The 21,857-nt window shown below is 38.9% G+C and overlaps 1 protein-coding gene across 4 annotated transcripts in view; it reads left to right on the top strand.

The window, feature by feature from the left end:
* The window catches only part of LOC126355858 (epsilon-sarcoglycan), a 99,839-nt gene that overhangs the window by 38,109 nt on the left and 39,873 nt on the right, over positions 1–21,857 (top strand). For all 4 annotated transcript variants that reach the window (XM_050006349.1, XM_050006348.1, XM_050006347.1 and 1 more), the window contains exons 3-4: positions 99–177; positions 3,454–3,655. In XM_050006349.1, coding sequence (XP_049862306.1) covers positions 99–177; positions 3,454–3,655 — 281 coding nt within the window. The remainder of the gene's footprint in view (positions 1–98; positions 178–3,453; positions 3,656–21,857) is intronic.

The raw sequence follows: 21,857 nt of genomic DNA, 5'->3' as shown, positions 1-21,857 counted from the left end.
TTGTTGCAGATGGTTTCAGTATCTAAACAATGGAGTATTATGTGTTAAGTAAGTTATTTTATTAAAGTATAAAATACACTGATTTTTGTTCTTTACAGTTGGAAATTGTTGGACTAAACAAAGGAACATATGAAACACAGTGTGAGACAGTCTTGTTGAAAGTTGAAGAAAAACCAGGTCAGTTTCATGATGACAAAATATGCATGGTTTGTGTTATCTCAGAACAATTAACACATTTTTAATATTTTTAAGGTGACGTTCAGTACAAATGCAGTAAAGATATTGCTAACACCTGACAAACTTTCAAGAATGTGCAGAACCCTTACAAGAACTCCGGAGTGACACTATAGAACACAATCACAGATGAAGATTTGTAAAATGTTGGCCATAATCATACTTTTAAATTGGAATGCTGCTAGGATAAGTGAAACAGAAACCAAAAGTAAAATTCTGTCATCTTAAATTATGCTTGTTATGGGAGTTAAGATATACATTTGACCAAACTACATAGGAAATGTTGCAGTCTGAGAAGAACCATAAGTCTTTGATGTTAAGGATAGAATTGACCGTACAGATGATAGCGTCAGCAAAGTTTATGAATGGAAAACTATTTTTTTCCCAAAAATAGCTCATGAATTACAATTTTCATTGGTTTATTGTTTATCAAGTAATAGGTCTGCTATGATATCCGATACAGTGTTGGAAAACAGTGAATTCTCAGTACAGAAAAATTGCGACTGCTGAACTTCTCTGCTTTTCCTATCTCATGAATTGCTGACAGGTATTTCTGTCAGATGAACAATTTTCTGCAGGCAGGCCTACCACAACCAAAATCATTTTATATCTCTGTTTAGGGTATACATGAAAAAGACAAATCTCAAACTCTCAGCAGCATAGAAGTTGCTCACTGTCCATGAAAGGTGAAGCTTCTCTACAATGCGGAAGTTAGTGTGAACACCACACTACTTGTAAAACACCTGGTATCTTTTGGTCAGCCCCTATAAGACACTTAATCATTGTGAACCCAACATAATAAAATTAGCCAAAATCCAACATTGAGCTAGCCTAACTGTGTTTGTACCTTTATCCAACTGCTCCCTCCTCCCCTCCCGGTTAGCACACTGGACTCGCATTCGGGAGGACGACGGTTCAATCCAGTGTCCGGCCATACTGATTTAGGTTTTCCGTAATTTCCCTAGATCACTCCAGGCAAATGCCGGGATGGTTCCTTTGAAAGGGCACGGGTGACTTCCTTCCCCATCCTTCCCTAATCCAAGCTTGTGCTCCATCTCTAATGACCTCGTTGCCGACGGGACATTAAACACCAATATCCTCCTCCTCCCCTCCCACTCCCTCTCTTCTCCCCCCCCCCCCCCCCTACACTGAAGGTATTATGTACAATTTGAGACACTATCATGAACAAATAAATGGCAGTGCCCTGAGCCATCCTGTTCATGCCCCATTCTGAGGAATCAGTTTGTGCCACAGTTAAGAATCCTTTCAAGAAACTCAGAATTGCCAACCTTCAGTTAGTTCTGATTCATTGAGGATGTATTTATAATGTGGATAAAGTGAGGGCACCATGTGCTCTTTGCTTCAGATTCTCAAATTCACAATTCCTGTGGATGTACTTATTTTTTGGTCATTTGTCCAAAGTTGCAGGTTCACAAATTCATTTTACGTTTGAGATGATCTTATTATAATAACAAACAGTTACTTAGCATAATGGTTTTTGTTATTGTTCAGTATAGAAACAAAGACACCTTTCTTCATTTACACCTAGTGAATTTAGTGTTGCCACCTTACTATTTAATAATATCAGATTATCCCAATCACTGGCCTAACTGATTCAACACTCCCCAGAACTGTCCATAGCCACCCACCTTGAGTAGGGGATGCTTCTATTATTATGGGGACTTGCGACACCATTGCTGTGACATCAGACAAGCTGTGTTTCATTGTTACTAAGTGTCCTATAAATAAAATGAGTATTTCTACAGTTTCAAATCATGATGAAGGCCAATTTTCATATGATTCAGTGGGGCAAAATAGTGTTCAAGGACCGTAACAGATTGGCAGTTCTGTTTGCAGGCAAAGATGTATGTAATAGTATGACTGAACCATGTTGACATGGGGATAGAAGAACTAAAAACACACAAAACCCAAATCAATGAAAAAATTTCTAAATTAGAATTATGCATGCAAAGTATATTGCAAGTTGTCAGTACATTTTCATCAGTTCTTTTTTAAAATTGATATCAATTAGAACATTGTCATTTGGACAAAATGCATTACCTGTATCAAAGTGCTTGACCTTGTATGTCAACTGTGATACATCAGTTACTTGTGATTTCCAAAGAAACTGTTGAAAAGTAAGTTTAGCAGTACTCTCATATCAGACTTTGCAGGATTGGAAGGTATCCCTTGCAAAACCTATTATGTCACTGCAAATAAAAGGTGGTTCTAACCTTGAAAACATGTTATTAAAGCTAGGGATAATTTCTACAAGAGAAACCAAGTACAAAGACAGAAACCACATAAAGGAATCTGATTAAGTAAATACAAGTAAAAAGATCTGTATAGAAAGGGATGGATAATTTCAAGCATTTTTATGTAGTTGGCAAAAATGTCTGTAATTTTACATCAGAAATAATTTTTACTACATGAGAATCTTAGGTGTTGTTAAAAATGGTCTTCCTTTCAATACAATCAATTAAGTGTATGGGGTGTCCCAGGAGGAATGGTCAATATTCAGTGATATGACAGGAATTATCATTCAAAACAAAAAGTAAAGTAAATATGGGCTCTAAAATGCATACTGTAAAGAGCTATGAGCACTTGTTCAGTAGTAGAGATGTGTTTCACAGTAGCAAGAATGATGAACAGGTGTTCTTGCTCTTATGGTATACATTTTAGAGCCCATGTTTACCAGACAATTTTTTCTTGTTTTGGTCCATACTATGTCCACTCAAAAGAATGGAAAGCAAAGAGGTTGCTGTAAGAGAGATTTGTTTCACAGTATCAAAGATGAAGAAGTGCTCATAGTTCTTAAGATATGCATTTTACAACCCATGTTGACTAGACATGTTTACTTCGAATGATTGTTCCTGTCATATTTCTGAATATTAAGCATGCCTCCTTAGACGCCACGTATATCGAGTGGTTGCAGTCAGTCTTGGATTTATGATAAGATCAGTGAGTTTAATAGAATTATATCACAACCTTACCTCACCCATTGCATCTTTTCCATATCCCGTTATCAGTTTTTCATACTCTGGCCCTCCACCTCTCTCCTGTATAATACCTATTTCCCCTCAACAGTCCTGCCAGGAGTCTCCTAAACTGCTTCAACCACCTGAAAAGGGTACAAGAATGTGTTTTCAACTTGCTTCATGAAATATTACAAAGATGAAAGTCTTGCAGTTGATCACATACTAGTAATTTTGTTTCCAGATCCAGCAAAATATGAAGTCCAGCTGAAGATTGATAACTTGAATGTTGAGGATATGTTTGATGAACTTAGAATGAACAGACTCTTAGACGTATTTCGAAATAATCTGTGGCCACAGAGCCATGCTGATTTATATGTAACATTCCTTGAATCAGCTGTGCAGCTGGGAGCCAGATTACCTTTGAGCCCAAATGAAAGGGAAGGGTAAGTTGACTGTTTTGAACTTTAGTTATCTTCATTAAGAATTTATTATAGCGCATAGCACCAATGGCATAGCCTTCTCTTCCCATGCCATCTATAAAGTAACACACACTTCTTAGCAGACAGCAGCTGAGATATGCTAAAAATTTGCCCCTGACAGTCCATGTGGTGTGTCAGGTAAGGTATGAGCAAGCAGAAATAACATTGAGTGGAGCTGGAGGTGAGTGGACACTTGGAGTTTGGATAAAAATGCTCAGTAAATGCCGTGGTTTCCCATGATCACACTAAGCCAATAGCAGACTTCATGTCCAACATGAAAAAAACCCTTTCTCAAAAGTAGAGTCTGATGCCATTCATTGATAGAATTTCACAATAAGTCAATAGTAGAATATTTTGTGATGGACTCTGAGCAGCTGTTGGCACTTAAGAATATATGTTTTGCTTTGGTGATAGACTCTTGAGTAGTTTAGGTACTTTTATGTCTACACTACTGAACAGCAAAGTTATACCATAAGAAATTCAACTGCATTTTAGTCTATTTAGTGTTTGACTGTTAGTGAAGCTGAAGTGCCATGAAGCCTTATATATGTACATAATTTGAATAAATAGTAGTATTTGGAGAATCTGCTAGCTTTTTACATATTCGTAAACTTAAATGTACTTTAAATATTTTTTATGTTTAGGTAGCACTCCACATGTATTCACTGTTTGAAGTATTGTAATATCACCATTCACTGGTTCTATTTCTATGAATTTTATCGATATGTTTTGGTGTTTCCTACTGTTATTGATCCTCTTGGGTCACATTCATATGGTGTAATTGTTATTTAATTTGCTATTGTGCCTTAACTATGATTGATTCAACCACGGACCATATGTAAAACCTGTTGATATTTCAGCCAGAGCATCTGTCCAAGCCAGAAGTGTAATGCGGGTGTGACACACCTAACAAAATGATACAAACAAGCTACTGTATTTCTGGGTCATACATTTTCCCAACCTGTCCTAACAGATGTATGATTGCTTTCATTTCTAAGAGACATACAGGTAGTTAGAATAGGTAGAGAACTTACAAACCAATATTTTTCTGCCATAAAAGTCTTCAGATACTGCTATTCTCTATTAGACTGTACCTTGTTGCATTTTCATGAGCCATTCTTCAAAATTCAGACTATTTAAGCACTTAGGTTAGATTAAATGTATTTTTGGTTCCATAGATCCATAGCGAGGAGTCCTGAAGGATGTAGAACATGGCAGTAGATAAGACTATACAAAAAGGGTGTGCTTCCAAGGATCCCAAGTGGAATGATCCTTGTGCATGTAGAATAGATAAAAAAAAAACATGTAAAAGGCAATAACGAGCTTGCTACAAAACATGTAGATCTACAGTACACTGAGATGTGTTGATAATTCTTAGGCTATTGCAGCCACAAATCATCAAAGAGAAAAATAAATTTACAGCATTTGTGTCTATTGATCACAATGCTGCACTGAAGATGTACAGAAGTCAGATTGTACCTAATACAGTATTTGAAATTATTAATAACATATACACATCGGGCAGTTCTACTAAGGAATTAATCAGTAGAATAGAAGTAGCTGATTACCAAAAAATCCCTTGTGCACCTCGTAAACTTTCTATGGATGCTGGCAAGTTATTGAAGATTTGTGTTCCATAATAGTGGATACCTATGTGATCTAAAGTAAGTGACTTTAAATTTTTGTGAAGGTCATTCTTATTTCAAGTAACAGTTCCATGAACAGAGCTATTGGTTTGAAAAAGAGATATATTATTTACAGTGAATTTCATCAGGGAATACACATATTGGAAAGCAGTAGTCAGTATCTCCAGCTCTGTAACCACCTAAGTCCTGAGCTTAGATTTTATGAATCAAAAATATATATTGGTGCTCAGTGCATTGTTCTGGGAAAGAATAGACTAAAACAGTAAATTTAAAAAAAATAGTGAGATTCACCAAAATTTTAAGACCTCTTCAGAGAGAATACTGCTTGTGTAAGAAAATAACCGAGCTATATAGAATATTCAGAAAACTCTGTGTTAAACGTATAAAAATTATGAGAACAATGCCACTGCAATGCGAAAGTACAGGTCATAGCCGAATGTCAGCCCAGTATTGCATCAAAAAAAGCTATAGTGCTGTGTTGTTGTGATGAAATAACAATCATTTATTTGAAAATAGGATATAATATCATATTGCAGCCTGAAATTCTTGTCCAAAAGTACTAGAAACAAACGGAAATTAACTTTATTTCTCGAAGATATGACGGCAATAATGATAAACAGCTTTCTTCAAACAGATGCTGCCACCTACTAGGAACATGCAGAAATGAAAACAAGTGATACACAGAAAGCACATGGTGTGAAATATATGCTACAATCAGGTACTGCAGATTTAGTTTATTCCTGAATTAGAAAAAAAAAGTTGGACATAGGATATAGGCTGCATAAGCACTGTGCAGATTGACCAGCCTTCCACAAGATGTACTTGTGTTCACACCACAACAGCAGTTCTGTTATATGCTCCTCTCAATTTAATTTGTTATCTAATTGTAAGCATAAGAATTTAACATTGTCAACTTCTATCTGCTTGTCATCACGTACTGAGGGGAAACCACTTGTTGTTGCCTTCAGTCCCAAGACTGGTCATTGCAGCTGTCCAGGCTAGTCTATCTCATGAAAGCTACTTCATCTCTGAATAATTTCTGCAGTCTACATATGTTTGAATCTTGTTACTGTATTCATGCCTGGGTCTCCCTCTACAACTTTTACCCCTACACCTCGTTGCATTATCAAACTGATGTCTGAGGATGTGTACTATCAATCAGTCCACTCTTATAGTCCAATTGTGCTACAAATTCTTTTCTCCCCAGTTCAATTTAGTACTTCCTCATTAGATAACTGATCCATCCACCGTATCTTCAATATTCTTTTGTAGTTCCACATTTCAAAAGCTTCTATTCTCTTCTTGTTTGAACTGTTTATCTTCCATGCTTCACTAAAAGCTAACTCCACACAAATACCCTCAGAAAGACAGCCTAACACCCAAATTTATATCAGATGTTAACCAATTCCTCTCTTTCAGAAATGTTATACTTGCTGTTGCCAGTGGGCATTTTGCGTCCTCTCTAGTTCGGCTATCATCAGTTATTTTGCTTCCCACATAGGAAAACTCATTTACCACTGTTACTTTTAGTGCCACATTTGCTAATCTTATTCCCTTAGCATTACTTGGTTTAACCCAGTTGTGTTCCATTGTTGTTGTTTTATCTTTATCAATATCAATTTACATCTATGAAAGTATATGCTTTCTGAAGTGTCACCCCCAGTTTTCTAGTTTAAACAGTGAGTTTCATGACTATACAACAAGATAGAGCAATGACTTTCACAGAGAAGTGCATAAGAAAGCCCAGAACAACAAGAGTGCAATATACCACCCGAAAATTCTCTACAGTGCTCTTCCCTTAAAAATTAAAAAGATTCAAAAGCTGAGCAGTTTTAAAAGTGAACTCAAAAGAATGTTAATTAGTAATAGCTTTTACAGTGTTAGTGAATACATGAATTCTTCAGAAAGATAGCATGCCTTCACCTATCTTAAACGTCACTCATATACAAACTTGTGTCGTGGGGTAGACTCTTTTATGCACACACAAAAATTAATTAATTTGTCAATATAGAGTGTTATAATCATTGTTTCTTGTTGCTGTCCATTATACACAGAATATATGTAACTTATTTGTGTCCTATATTGCTACAAATTTATATCATGTAAGCTATAATTGTTTTTGCCCATATATTTAATTCAGATTGTTCACTGATATTTTTTTTTACATAATATGTTGTTATTCATATTTTTTCTGTATGTAACATATGACAAATCCCATATCAATGTACATGATAAAACGGGTGCTCAATAAATCAAATCAAATCATCTTATAATCTCTTTTCAAGACACTGTAACTTTCTCATGAACTGCTGTTCCGAGGTCATTGCTGCCTCTGACAGACTTTCATTGTCACCAGCAAACCTCAGACTTTTTTTTATTCTCCTGAAATGTTAATACGCTTTCCAAATTTCTCCTAAGTTTCCTTTACTGCTAGTTCGCTGTCCATATTGAATAACATCAGGGATAGGGTACAACCTTGCCTCACTCCCATCTTAATTACTGCTTCTCCTGCAAATCCTTTGTCTCTTATAACCATAAGGTGGTTTCTGTATGAGATGTATATCTCCCTATATTTTGTCCCTGGCAGTTTCAAAATTCCAAAGAGTGTAGTCCAGTCAAAGTGGTCAAAACCATTCCTAGATGCTATAAGTATAAATTTCCCTTATTTCAACCTGCCTTATAAGATAAAACATAGGGTTGATATTGTCTTTCACCTCCCTACATTTCTCTGGAGCCCAAATGTTTTCCTTGATGTTTTTCCATTCTTCTGTAAATAATTTGTGTCAAAACTTTGCAACCACAGCTTATTAAACTGATGGTTTAGTAATATTCACACCTGCCAGCACTGCCATCTTTCAAGTTGAAATTATAACAATCTTCTTGAAGTGTGATGGTATTTTCCTGTTCAAATATCTTGCACATTCTGTGGAATAGTTCTGTCTTGGCTGGTTCTTCCAAAGATCTCAATAATTATGTGTAAATGTCATCTGCTCCTGGGGCCCTATTTCTGCTTAGGCCTTTTAGTGCTCTGTCAAATTCTTCATGCACTATCATGTCTCCCATCTCATCTTCACCTACTTTCTTTTCTGTTTCTATAACATTGTCCTTAAGTTTGTTTCCCATGTATGGACCCTCTATACAAGTATATTCCTTCCACCTTTCAGCTTTCCAATATTTACTTAATACTGGTTTGCTGTTTGAGCTCTTGATGTTCAGACAGTTCCTCATTTTTAATTTTCCTGTAGGTCTCATTTCTCTTTCACCTAGTCATGCATGTTTCTTCAGCCTTGAATTTGTCCTCTAGTTATTCCTGTTTATAAATTGTGCACTTTTTATCAGTCTTATGTTTTAGACATCTGTATTCCCTTCCAAATGCTTCATTTTATGCAGTTTTGTATTGTGTCCTTTTGTTGACTGGATTCAGATTTCCTGTGTCATCCAAAGATTTTTACTAGGCCTTGTCTTTTTGTCTATGTGAACCTCAGCTTCCTCCATTATTTCGTATCTCCAAAGTTACCCATTCATATCGCATTGCACTCCATTCCCCTGTTCCAACCAAATGTTTCCTAATGCTCCCTCTGAAACTCTCAGCAACATTTTGTTCTTTTGATTTACTAGATCCCATCTCTTTAAATTCCCACATTTTTTGTAATTTATTCAGTTTTAACCTACTGTTTGTAACCAATAAATTATGACCAGAGCACACATCTTCCCCTGGAAATGTCTTACAGTTCAAATTCTGGTTTTGAAATCTTTTTATTACCATTTTACAAGGTGTCCCACATAAAACTGGTACACATCATCCCTAAGATTCAAGTAACAATTAACTAACTAAAAATGAATAGATAATAGTAAAGTTAAAAAACATGAAGTTATATGTTTATAAGAGATGCTGAAACTGGTGGCCATGGGCATCCAGGCATTGCTGACTTTGTGTGATAACATTTCCAGCAACATGCTGTAATTATGCAACAGTGATGTTGTTTATTTCTCTAGTAATGTTCCATTTAAGACTGTCTATTGTTTGAGAACTATCAGTATACACTTCAATTTTTAGCGTGTGGTTGCTCCCTCTTCTTGGAATACTGCATACTGCATCTCTGCATCTATCAGTAGTACATAGAAAGAGTCAGAAAGGTTTAGGTGTTCGTTTTTCCCGCATGCTGTTCAGGAGTGGAATGGTAGAGAGATAACTAATTAATGGAAAATCTCATATAAAGATGTGAAACAATTACTAACAAAGAGATAGAGGGGCTGGCCAGTACTTTCCTCAGCTCAGTACAGCCGATAGAAACACAAAAAACAACCGAAAATTTAAGTTCCTAGCTTTTGGAATAAATGTTCCTTCATCAGGGAGGAGAGAGGGGAAAGAAAGGAAAGCAGGGAAAGTGGATTTGGTTACTCACAACCCAGGTTATGAAGCAACAGGGAAAGGAAAACAGGGAGGGTAGCAAGGATGGAGGCATGGTTGTCAGAGGGAAGCCAAAGATATTCTACTGTAGGTACTGTGCCAGCTTCAAACCAAAGAGGATACATACAGAAGTAAAGAGGTGTATAGTATAAAGATGTAGGATGAAAAAATGCATGAATGGCTAAAGAGGAAAGGGAAAGAGGAGAAGACTGAAAAGTAAATGGGAGTGAGGTTGTTTAACGTAGGTTCAGTCCAGGGGGATGGCGGGATGAAAGGATGTGCTGGAGCGCAAGTTCCCATCTCCGCAGTTCAGAGGGACTGGTGTTGGGTGGGAGAAGCCAAATGGCACATACGGTGTAGCAGGTTCCTAGGTCCCTAGAATTATGCTGGAGGCCATGCTCCGCTACTGGGTATTGGACATCTCCTAGGCGGACAGTTCATCTGTGTCCGTTCATGCGCTCAGCCAGTTTAGTTGTTGTCATACCAATGTAAAAGGCTGTGCAGTGCAGGCATGTCAGCTGATAAATGACATGTGTAGTTTCACACGTGGCCCTGCCTTGAATTGTGTATGTTTTACCAGTAGCGGGGCTGGAGTAGGTGGTTGTGGGGGGGATGCATGGGGCAGGTTTTGCAGCGGGGTCGGTTACAGGGGTAGGAACCGCTGGGTAGAGAAGGTAGTCTGGGAATATTGTAGGGTTTAACAAGGATGTTACGGAGGTTAGGGGGACGACGAAAGGCAACTCTGGGTGGTGTGGGGAGAATTTTGTCAAGGGATGATCTCATTTCAGGGATTGACTTGAGAAATACATATCCCTGTCGGAGTAATTTATTGATGTATTCGAGGCCAGGATAATATTGGGTGACAAGGGGGATGCTTCTGTGTGGTCTGAGGGTAGGAATATTGTTGTTGGACGGGGAGGAATGTATTGCTCGGGAGATCTGTTTGTGGACAAGGTCTGCAGGATAGTTGCAGGAGAGGAAAGCACTGGTCAGGTTATTGGTGTAATTGTTGAGGGATTCGTCACTGGAGCAGATACATTTGCCACAAATACCTAGGCTGTATTGAAGGGAGCGTTTGATGTGGAATGGATGGCAGCTATCAAAGTGAAGGTACTGTTGTTTGTTGGTGGGTTTGATATGGACAGAGGTGTGGATGTGAGCTTCAAAAAGATGAAGGTCAACATCCAGGAAGGTGGCTTGGGTTTTGGAGAAGGACCAGGTGAAATTCAGATTCGAAAAGGAGTTGAGGTTATGGAGGAAATTAAGGAGTGTTTCTTCACCATGAGTCCAGACCACAAAGATGTCATCTATAAACCTATACCAGGCCAGGGGAAGCAGCTGTTGGATCTTCAGGAAAGCCTCCTCCATGTGGCCCATGAAGAGGTTGGCATAGGACGGAGCCATCCTGGCTCCCATGGCAGTTCCCCTGATTTGTTTGTAGGTCTGGCCTTCAAAAGTAAAGTAATTCTGGGTGAGGATGAAGTTGGTAAGTGTGATAAGGAACGAGGTTTTTGGAAGATCTTCGGGTGGGCGTTGGGAGAGGTAGTTCTCAAGGGCAGAGAGACCATGGGTGTGTGGGATGTTTGTGTAAAGAGATGTGGCATCTATGGTGACGAGGAAGGTTTCAGGTGGGAGAGGAGTGGGAATGGATTTGAGGCGTTCTAGGAAGTGGTTTGTGTCCTTGATGTAGGATGGGAGTCTGCGGGTGATAGGTTGGAGGTGTTGGTCTACCAGAGCTGAGATACTTTCTGTTGGGGCTTTGAAGCCTGCTACAATGGGACGGCCAGGATGGTTCTCTTTGTGAATTTTGGGTAATAGGTAGAAGGTAGGGGTACGTGGCTCAGGTGGAGTGAGTAAGTCTATGGAAGCCGTTGTGAGGCCTTGTGAGGGACCTTGGATTTTTAGGATTTTCTGCAGCTCAGTCTGGGTGGAGGGAATGGGATCCTGGGTAACAGCTTTGTAGGTTGAGGTGTCGGAGAGTTGACGCAGTCCTTCTGCCACATACTCCACAAGGTCAAGTACCACAGTTGAGGAGCCTTTATCCACCGTAAGGATTACAATAGAGCGGTCTGTTTTCAGCTGCTTAATGGCACGGAATTCAGCTGGGGTGATGTTGGGGGTTGTCGGGCTGTTCTTTAAGAAGGACGGAGGCAACACTGGATGTGTGCATAATTTACCCCCTCCTGAGCCAAAGTTAGAATTAACCTTGTTTAGACGGAGGGCAAAAGAGAAGGTGGGGAGGGGGGGGGGAGTAGCAGAAAGAGAGAAATAAAAAGAAATTAAAAGACCGGATGTGGTGGTGAAATGATGGCTGTGTAGTGCTGGAATGGGAACAGGGAGGGGGCTGGATGGGTGAGAACAGTGACTAACGAAGGTTGAGGCCAGGAGGGTTACGAAAACATAGGGAAAGTTCCCACCTGCGCAGTTCAGGAAAGCTGGTGTTGGTGGGAAGGATCCGTATGGCACAGGCTGTGAAGCAGTCATTGAGATGAGGGATATCATGTTTGGCAGCGTGTTCAGCAACAGGGTGGTCCACTTGTTTTTCGGCCACAGTTTGTTGGTGGCCATTCATGCGGACAGACAGAAATGTGACTTTGTTTCAGGCAAAGTTGTAGTTTGTCCTTGTTGATTTTGATCTAAGGCACCTCAGACTTGTTTGAGGTGCACGTGCTTCATTGCTTTTAGAGATCACTAATAAATCTTCTATGTAGGCATAGCAATTAGGGACATTAAAAACCACACCGTCAATGAAATTCTGCCAAATATGTGCAGCATTTTTAGTCTGTATGGCATTACCAAGAACTTGAACAAAGCAAAAGGTGTGATGACATTATTTGATCTACTGCTTCTTTTGCAGCATTGAGTTTTTGAGGATCTAGTCTGTGCACCTTGTGTGACATCATGGGCCCCGGTGAGTGATAATCCTATGGACCATTCCGTTCTGTATAGCACACAAATACACCATTGAGGGGACACTGGCATGAGCCAGGGAGGCAGGCAAGACAGAGTGCAAAGTATATACCTGTGCTGTGTCCACCCAAGTTAACTGTGGGTGTGGTTCTGGTGCAGCCAACCAGGAGGTTGTGGATCCCTTACATCAGTGTAGGTGTTGCTGTTTTAATACATTGATTGTAGCATGGACCATGTTGAGCTCCTGTGTAAGTGACTGAAGTCATAGGTGCAATGAATGGTTTTCTACACATGCATCCAGAAGCTGTATTTGGTTTGTAGTCAGCTTGTCCTGTGCAGTGAAGGTTTGTTGTATTGATGCGGGGATGGGTCAGTGGACCGCCAGTAGCACATCCTGATGTTGTAGTCTCAGTGGTTGGGGCCCCATTGGCAGCATGTATGTGTCGTACTGGTACCATGCAGACCATTGCAAGTCAGGAGAAAGCTTGAACTATCACAAGAAATCCACACCGAGAACTGGTTGTGTGACATCAGCTATGTAGAAAGTCCACATGCATTGTATTCTGTCAGCAAAAGTAGTCCTGTTCTGGTTGTGCTGCCACATACTCATATAGCAAAATCATTGGCAGCCAGGAGGTGCAGAGGTTCTGAGGTGGATCATGCCAAGGCAAGATACTATAGGAGTATACTGACATCGGACCCTGTGTCAGTCAGGAAGTGGGTGTTGTTTACGTCTGTTACGAAAATGCATCCACCTTCTGTTGGGGTGAACATGTCCGAAAGCGTGGTGGGTGAGTGCACCTCTTCCTGCCCAATGGCGGCGTTTGGGTACCGGCACAGATATAAGCATTTTTGTGCCTTATCTCCGAATGTTTGGTGGTACCAGCGCATAGCATCAGTGTTGTCCAGTTCAGCCATGGTTGTTCGTCATGATGGCTGAGCATTGCTAATGCTGGGGCAGTTCAGGTGTCCTGCTGCAATGGGTTGTGGTGAACCTATGTTGCGGTATGGCATGTTGTTGTGGGGTGGTCCATCTGGGCAGTGGTTATACTGACAGGCAAGGACATATATTCTGTTGGCCAGTGTGAGTCTGTCTTCCATCGGTTGCTGCTGCTCGTGGGCTATCAGTGCTGTCTGGACCACAGCTGGCAACCTGGGAAGCCAGCTAGAGCACAGCTTGTGCTCGTTGATGACCTCTGTGTCAGGTGAGTGCCGGAGGTGGCGCCACAGCTGTGACAGAGTGCTATTGTCAAGGCGTACTTCATACAATGCTTGATGTAGTTGTTGTTCTGGTGGGTGAGCGAGTCTTCTCAGAATCACTCGTTTCACCATCTCGTATTTATTGGAGGGTGGCGATGACAGGATGGAGTCACTCACTAGTTCGACATGCTCACCTAGTGATATAGTAGAGTGATGAGTTTTTCTGAATTGTCTGTAATATCTCAGTGTGCAAAAAAAGCATTCAGTTGTAGTGAACTATAACATAGTGTCATCTGTGCAGAAGAGAAAGAGCTTAATGTTCGGCCCAGCGAGGGGGTGTGGTGTGCTGACAGCTTGCGTGCACAGTGCATGTTGTGGTATATAATTTCTGTGCTTTCCGCCGGTTGACGACTGTGGTGGCGATGGTAACCTGGCACCATAATTGTTAGCCAGTTGCTGTTGTTCTGTCTCAATACAGAATGCTACCTGTGGCGAGTCCATGGAAGCTTGAAATGCAGAATAATTGCCTCAGTTGACTGGTGGAATTATGCTGTGTAGGTTGCTGCTAGAGGTAGTCACTGTCACTGTCATCATTGTAAACACACAAAATACACTAGTAATTTGAGGTTGAACAAAATTTTCACTCTCTTTACTATGTAAGTAGCCACTCTTACTTCACACATCCGTGACACTTGCACCAGTGTGCGTCGAATGTTCAGCAAAGTAACATTGTAGTAAGTGTGCCATGGTTGCAGGTGATCACAATTGCAAACACAAATCACATATTCACAACTTGGGGTCAACATTGTGGTGGGTTTTTCACAGTCTAGGCAATATGATAGTGCTTTATTACCAAGTGCACTGCATTCTGTACACACAATTTTGTTTCCACTTAGTACAATATACAATGTCCATTCAATATAAAAGCACAGAGCATACCAATTATGGCTCATCATCTGTCAGTGAAATTATTCTTCAGAGTCCCCACACTTCTGTATGGAAGTTACTTGAGTGTTACTACTACTTGGGCTGTCCTGTCAAAACAGGCTTCAGGGCACAGATGAAAGAGAGGCTCACACAATGGAGCTATTGAATATGGGAAGAGGGAGAATAGAAGTGTGTCTCAGATGGGGAAGTAAGAAAGGAAATGTAAGATTAATAATGTTAGAACCAAAGAAATATAGCAGGGGACGGGAGGGAACAACTTCGCTTGTGGGCCATAAAATAAAGTTGCTCGGCAATCCTATAGAATAGACACCGCCAGCTTCATGCACCGTAGGCTCAAAAATTGGTTATAAAAGCCAACTATGGAAAGCCTATGGAGTGAGAGTAGTAACAGACTTAGCAGCTCCCATTTTACACATATACTAAATATGATAAAATTTGATTAGGTATTAGCGCCTATTACTTAAGTCTAAGTCCTTTTAAGTTAACCATTGGTATGAAATCACCTCTTAAGACATAACCATATTAAACAATATTTCAACAAAATATAAAAATATTTTCCCTTACAAAAGTTAACTAAACCATAACTACCACCAAGCAGAAAAATTTTAAAACCCACCCAGGTGTGGTTATCTGCTGAAACTTCCACTATAAAATTTACCATACTAGCACACGAAACTTAACTTCTAGGTGTATATAAAATTTGCATTAATGTTAACTGGGTCATTAGATATTTTCCTAATATAATCAGTTTCAGGTTAGGCAGAGTATTGATATGCGAACACTGTTTTGGTTTGGACATTGCTGCCCTGAACATGGCTTTCATAGTGGAGATATCTAGGAAGGTTTTATGTTCTTTTCAACTATAAAGGTAACATCATTGATACCTACTCTAGTAGCCCTACTATCTGGGTACATTCAAAGTAGCTGTACACTGCTGTAAGGGAAACCTCTTGTTACCTTACACAGGTATGTACACTGAACTCAGAAATGTGAACAGTTCCCCTACCATCTCTCCTAATCTTTAACATACAAAATGATAAACACCATTGATGCAGAACTCCTTTTAAGGCAATTTAAAATAAAATTGGTTCATTAACCATCATAGCATTTTACTTTTGAATCTTAACATTAATTAACATTGCTGAACACCATTTCTAATGTTAGTTCTCTGCTTGGTCACATAACATCGGAAGTTCACTGAGGCTTTTTGCAGATGATGCTGTGGTGTATCGAGAGGTTGCAACAATGAAAAATTGTACTGAAATGCAGGAGGATCTGCAGCGAATTGACGCATGGTGCACGGAATGGCAATTGAATCTCAATGTAGCGAAGTGTAATGTGATGCGAATACATAGAAAGATAGGTCCCTTATCATTTAGCTACAAAATAGCAGGTCAGCAACTGGAAGCAGTTAATTCCATAAATTATCTGGGAGTACGCATTAGGAGTGATTTAAAATGGAATGATCATATAAAGTTGATCGTCGGTAAAGCAGATGCCAGACTGAGATTCATTGGAAGAATCCTAAGGAAATGCAATCCGACAACAAAGGAAGTAGGTTACAGTACGCTTGTTCGCCCAATGCTTGAATACTGCTCAGCAGTGTGGGATCCGCACCAGGTAGGGTTGATAGAAGAGATAGAGAAGATCCAACGGAGAGCAGCGCGCTTCGTTACAGGATCATTTAGTAATTGCCAAAGCGTTACGGAGATGATAGATAAACTCCAGTGGAAGACTCTGCAGGAGAGACGCTCAGTAGCTCGGTACGGGCTTTTGTTGAAGTTTCGAGAACATACCTTCACCGAAGAGTCAAGCAGTATATTGCTCCCTCCTACGTATATCTCGCGAAGAGACCATGAGGATAAAATCAGAGAGATTAGAGCCCACACAGAAGCATACCGACAATCCTTCTTTCCACGTACAATACGAGACTGGAATAGAAGGGAGAACCGATAGAGGTACTCAGGGTACCCTCCGCCACACACCGTCAGGTGGCTTGCGGAGTACGGATGTAGATGTAGATGTAGATGTAGATGTAGATAAGAAAAAAAAATTGTCCTATCAACAGTATCCTATTGTGTCAGTTAATTACTTCCATATTTTCTCCGCTTTGACTAAGCAAATCTTAATGTTTCTCTCAGTCCCTGAAATTATGGATAAGTGTTATTGTCTTATCCTTATTTGTCATATATCCAAAATGTTACTTCCTCCTAAGTTTCCAGTATACAGTTTAGAGCTTCAGAAGATTCTCTCTCTCTCTCTCTCTCTCTCTCTCTCTCTCTCTCTCTCTCTCTCTCTCTCTCTCTCTCTGTCGCCACCCCTCCCTCCTGCGTGCCAACAATAAACGGTTGTGGTGGACTTGATAATACATCCTGTAAAACTTCACTAAATGCCTTCTCTGAAAACTACCTAGGACAGATAAATAGGAACTCCACTCATGATGGAAATATATTGTATGTAACGAGAACAAATAATCATCTGCAATGAGCTTGATTTTTACTATTAACAGTGTCTGCAAGGTCATTAATATACAATAAAAACAACAAGGGTCCCAATATGCTTCCCTGGGGTACACCCAAAATTACATCTACATCTGATGTGACTCTCCATGCAAGATAACATGCTGTGCCCTCCCTGCAAAAAGCCCTCGCTCAAGACACAAATTTCACTTGGCACCCGATATGATCAAACTTTTGACGATAAGTGTAGGTGCAGTATGGAGTCAAATACTTTTCACAAAACAAGAAATACTGCATCTACCTGGTCGCCTTGATCTGAAGCTTTCAGTGTGTCATGTGAGAAAAGTGCAAGGCAGGTTTCACATGATCGATATTTTTGAAATCCATGCTGGTTGGCATTGAGGAGGTCATTCTGTTTGACATACATCATAATGCTTGAGCTCAGAATATGTTATAAGATTCTACAACAAATTGATGTCATGGATACTGGACAGTAGTTTTGTGGATCACTTCTACTACTCTTCTTGTGGATGGGTGTGACCTGTACCTTTTCCCAAGAACTGGGCACAGTTATTTGTTCAAGACATCTACAATAGATTACAGTTAGAATAGGGGATAACTCAGCCACAAATTCAGTATAGAATCTGACAGGGATTCCGTCAGGCCTTGGACCTTTGTTCTTCTCAACACCACTGACACTAATACTTATTTCATGATCTTTTGAGTGGTATGAGGATTAAATTGAGGTAATTCTCCTGGGTTTTTTGTTGTAAAGGAACATTTGAAATTGGAGTTAAGTATTTCAGCCTTTGATTTTCTACCCTCAACTTCAGTTCCCGTCTGATTCGCTAGGACTGGTCACTAACTTTGATGCCACTAACGGTCTTTACATATGACCAGAATTATTTTTTTGTTCTGTGAAAGGTCATTTGACAATATTCTGCTACAATGCTAGTTGAGGACATCATGCAATGCTCTCTTCACAGCCAAATGCGTTTCATTCAGCACCTCCTCTCTACCTATAGCTTTATGATTTGCTTTACACCTGTTACGCAGTAATCTCTATTTCTTTAAAAGTTTCTTTGCAGTGGCTGTATACCATGAAGGTTCCCTCCCATTATGAACATGTCTATCCAGTGCCTTGTCACCTATTCTTTTAAACTTGAGCCATAGTCCATCTACATGCTGCCAAAACCACGCCATGGTCACTGATACCAGTTTCGATGTAGATACCCTCAAAGAGGACATTTGAAAGATGCTGCATAAATATTCAGCCAGATCTTGATAAGATTTCAATGTGGTGAAAAGATTTGGAACCTGCTCTAAATGTTCAAAAATCTAAAATTTTGCACTTCACAAAATGAAGAAATGTAGTATTGTATGACTGTAAGAGCAATGAGTCACTGCTGGAATCCACCAATTCATATACATTTTTATTTTTTTATTTATTTATCTCGTGTTCCGGTGATCCATGTTGTGACACTATCACAGGATATGGAATGTGTCAATTTTACAAGCTTTTGGCCAGAATTTATGGTAATACATAAAACAAAACAAAAACAGTAAACAGTAATTTAGGTCCCACTACAAAAAAATACATTTTAGATATAGATAGAGATTACACAATAAAAAACAGTAAGCAGTAACTTAGGTCCCACTACAAAAATACATTTTAGAGAGAGAGATAAAGAGTACAAAATAATAAGTGTTACAGAGAAATAAATATTGCAAAATATAAGTTCACAATCAAAATATTCGGTATTACAAATACAAATTTTGGCATACATTTGCAATTTACAAGACAAGAGGTGTTAAACACCGTAGTTCAGGAACTCTTCTAATGTATAAAATGATCCTTGCAATAGGAACTGCCTTAAGGTTTTTTTAAACAAGAGATCATCATCTACTAAACACTTAATTCTTGAAGTGAGGGCATTAAAAATCTTACAGCCACTGAAACGGACTCCTTTCTGCACCATACTTAGATTTGGCTGTTCATAGTGGATATCATGTTTCCTTCTAGTATTGTGGCTGTGATATGCACTATTCAGCTTAAAGATGGATTTTTCTTTTCTTATGAAGCACATCAACGAGAATATATATTGCGCAGTGGATGTAAGTATTTCAAGCTTCTTAAAAAGATTCCTGCATGTGGCTCTAGGATGGACTCCACATATGATCCTTATGGCTCTTTTTTGTACACACAGTACTTTTTTAACCAGTGGCTGATTTCCCCAAAATATAATTCCAAATGCCATAATTGCATGAAAGTAACCATAACATGCTGACTTCATGGTTTCCATATTTCTATAAGAAGAAACAATGCGCAATGTGTATGTTGATGAACTTAGTCTTTTGCACAGATCCATGATGTGGTTTGACCAATTCAGTTTGCTATCAATATGCAAGCCTAGGTATTTTGAGGAATCTACCCTGGTTATTGTCTGCTCACCTAGCTTTACAAATATTTCCTCATCTTTGGATGTTTTGTGGAACTGAATGTAGTTTGTTTTACAGTAATTTAAAATAAGACCATTAATGTTGAACCAGTTCACCGTTTCATTTAAAACCTTATTTGCTGTTACCTCAAGCTTATCTACTGAATTATCAATAAGTAGTGTAGTGTCATACTCGAACATGGTGAATCTATAATGTTCTGTAGAGAGAGGACTTGACTATCTACTACAACTTTTTGTTTCCTGTTTGACAGATATGAGTCGAGCCATTTCCCTGCTGCACCACTTATACCGAGATGTGCAGCTTTTTGTAAAAGAATTTGGTGATTTACACAGTCAAATGCTTTTGTTAGGTCACAAAATATGCCAATCACTTTCAGTTTTTTGTTGATAGATTCCAAGAGTTTGCCAGTAAATGCAAATATTGCATCTTCTGTTGACAGACCTTTCTGAAATGCAAACTGACTTTTGCTGAAACTATTGTGTTCACTGAGATGCTTAACTATCCTAGCATGCATTAGTTTCTCTAAAACCTTTGAAAAGCTTGTCCTATAGTTAGCAGTATCCGTCTTATCCCCCTTATTATACAGCGGTTTTACAACTGCATACTTAAGCCTCTCAGGAACTGTTCCTTGCTTAAGTGACACATCAAAAATGTGGCTGGAACAGTATTTTAATAATTTGTTAGAAATTTTGTCAATTCCAGCAGAGTTTTTACTTTTCAGGGATTTAATAACTCTTTCAATTTCTTGAACAGTGACTGTTTTTGCCTTCATGTGTTGTACTGAACCAGGTACTCTAGCTTTCAAAAGATTGATGGCTTGCTTCATGGACCCTTGTAAATCTATTTTTTCTGTTACTGTTAAAAAATTGTTGTTGAATGTGTCTGCAACTGTTTTTGGATCGCTAACAAGATTACCCTCACTTTTGATTTGGATATTTTCACTACAAACTGCATTTTTCCCCGTTTCCTTCTTTACAAATATCCAGATAGTTTTTACTTTATTGCTCGAGTTGTCAATTTCTGCCTTAAAGCATATGTTCTTTGCTGCCTGAATTGTCTTATTCAGAACTTTATTGTAGATTTTATAGTGTGTAATCCTACTGTTATCATTTGAACTCCTGGCTGCAGCATATAGTTCTCTTCTTGTTTTACAAGAGATTTTGATGCCTTTAGTAATCCAAGGCTTGTTTCCAGATTTGAACAGGTTTTCTCTCACAGATTTTTTAGGAAATGCTTCTTCAAAAAGGCTTGTAACTTCATTGATAAATATATTAAATTTTGAATTAACATCAACTGTAGCATATGCAGGAGACCAGTCCACAAGCTGTAATTGCTGATTAAAAGTTTCAGTGGTGTGTCTGTTTATAATCCTAGATGTTTTCCAAATGAAATTTTCTTTTCTTTGTACATTCATTTGGTTTAGAGTGAGGAATTGCCCTTCATGATCAGAGAGAACATTTATAATATTTTTCATGGTTAAATTAATGCAAATATCCTTATCTACAAATACATTGTCTATTAAAGTGGTAGAACTGGCAGTTACTCTAGTTGGAGTGTCCACCAATGGTACTAAATTGTAACAGTACATTAAATGTTAAAAATCTGTCTTGTTTCTATTTTCTGTTAAAAGGTCCACATTGAAGTCACCCATAACAATGATTGATTTAGTTTTCCTACTTAGGTGGGCCAGAAGTGATTCAATTTGTCTTAGAAATACATTTAGATTTCCATCAGGTGCCCTGTAAACAGCCAGAACCATAACAGTTGCACTGTCTGCTATTAATTCAAAGCCACACACCTCAAAATGTTGTTCATCACAGTATTTGCTTAAATCTAGGGGTTTATACACTATATTATTTTTTATAAATATTGCAACACCACCTTTTTCCATAACAGATCTACAGTAATGAGTAGCTAAACTAAAGTTCTCAATCTGTGTCATGTGGATCCCACTCATAACGTGATGTTCTGCGAAACACAGTATATCAGGCTCACTTTCACACTCGTCTTTTAAATTTATTAACAACTGGTCTGTTTTATTCTTGAGGCTACATATATTTTGGTGGAATAAAGACAAAGTTTGATTTTTTCCCACCTCTGCATTTGCGTGATGTTTGCTACAGATACCTTGG

Source organism: Schistocerca gregaria, chromosome 3 (assembly GCF_023897955.1).
Source record: "Schistocerca gregaria isolate iqSchGreg1 chromosome 3, iqSchGreg1.2, whole genome shotgun sequence".
In the NCBI taxonomy this organism is placed as follows: domain Eukaryota; kingdom Metazoa; phylum Arthropoda; class Insecta; order Orthoptera; family Acrididae; genus Schistocerca; species Schistocerca gregaria.
The sequence above is the reverse complement of the archived record's forward strand: the minus strand, read 5'-3'. Positions and strand labels throughout refer to the sequence as shown.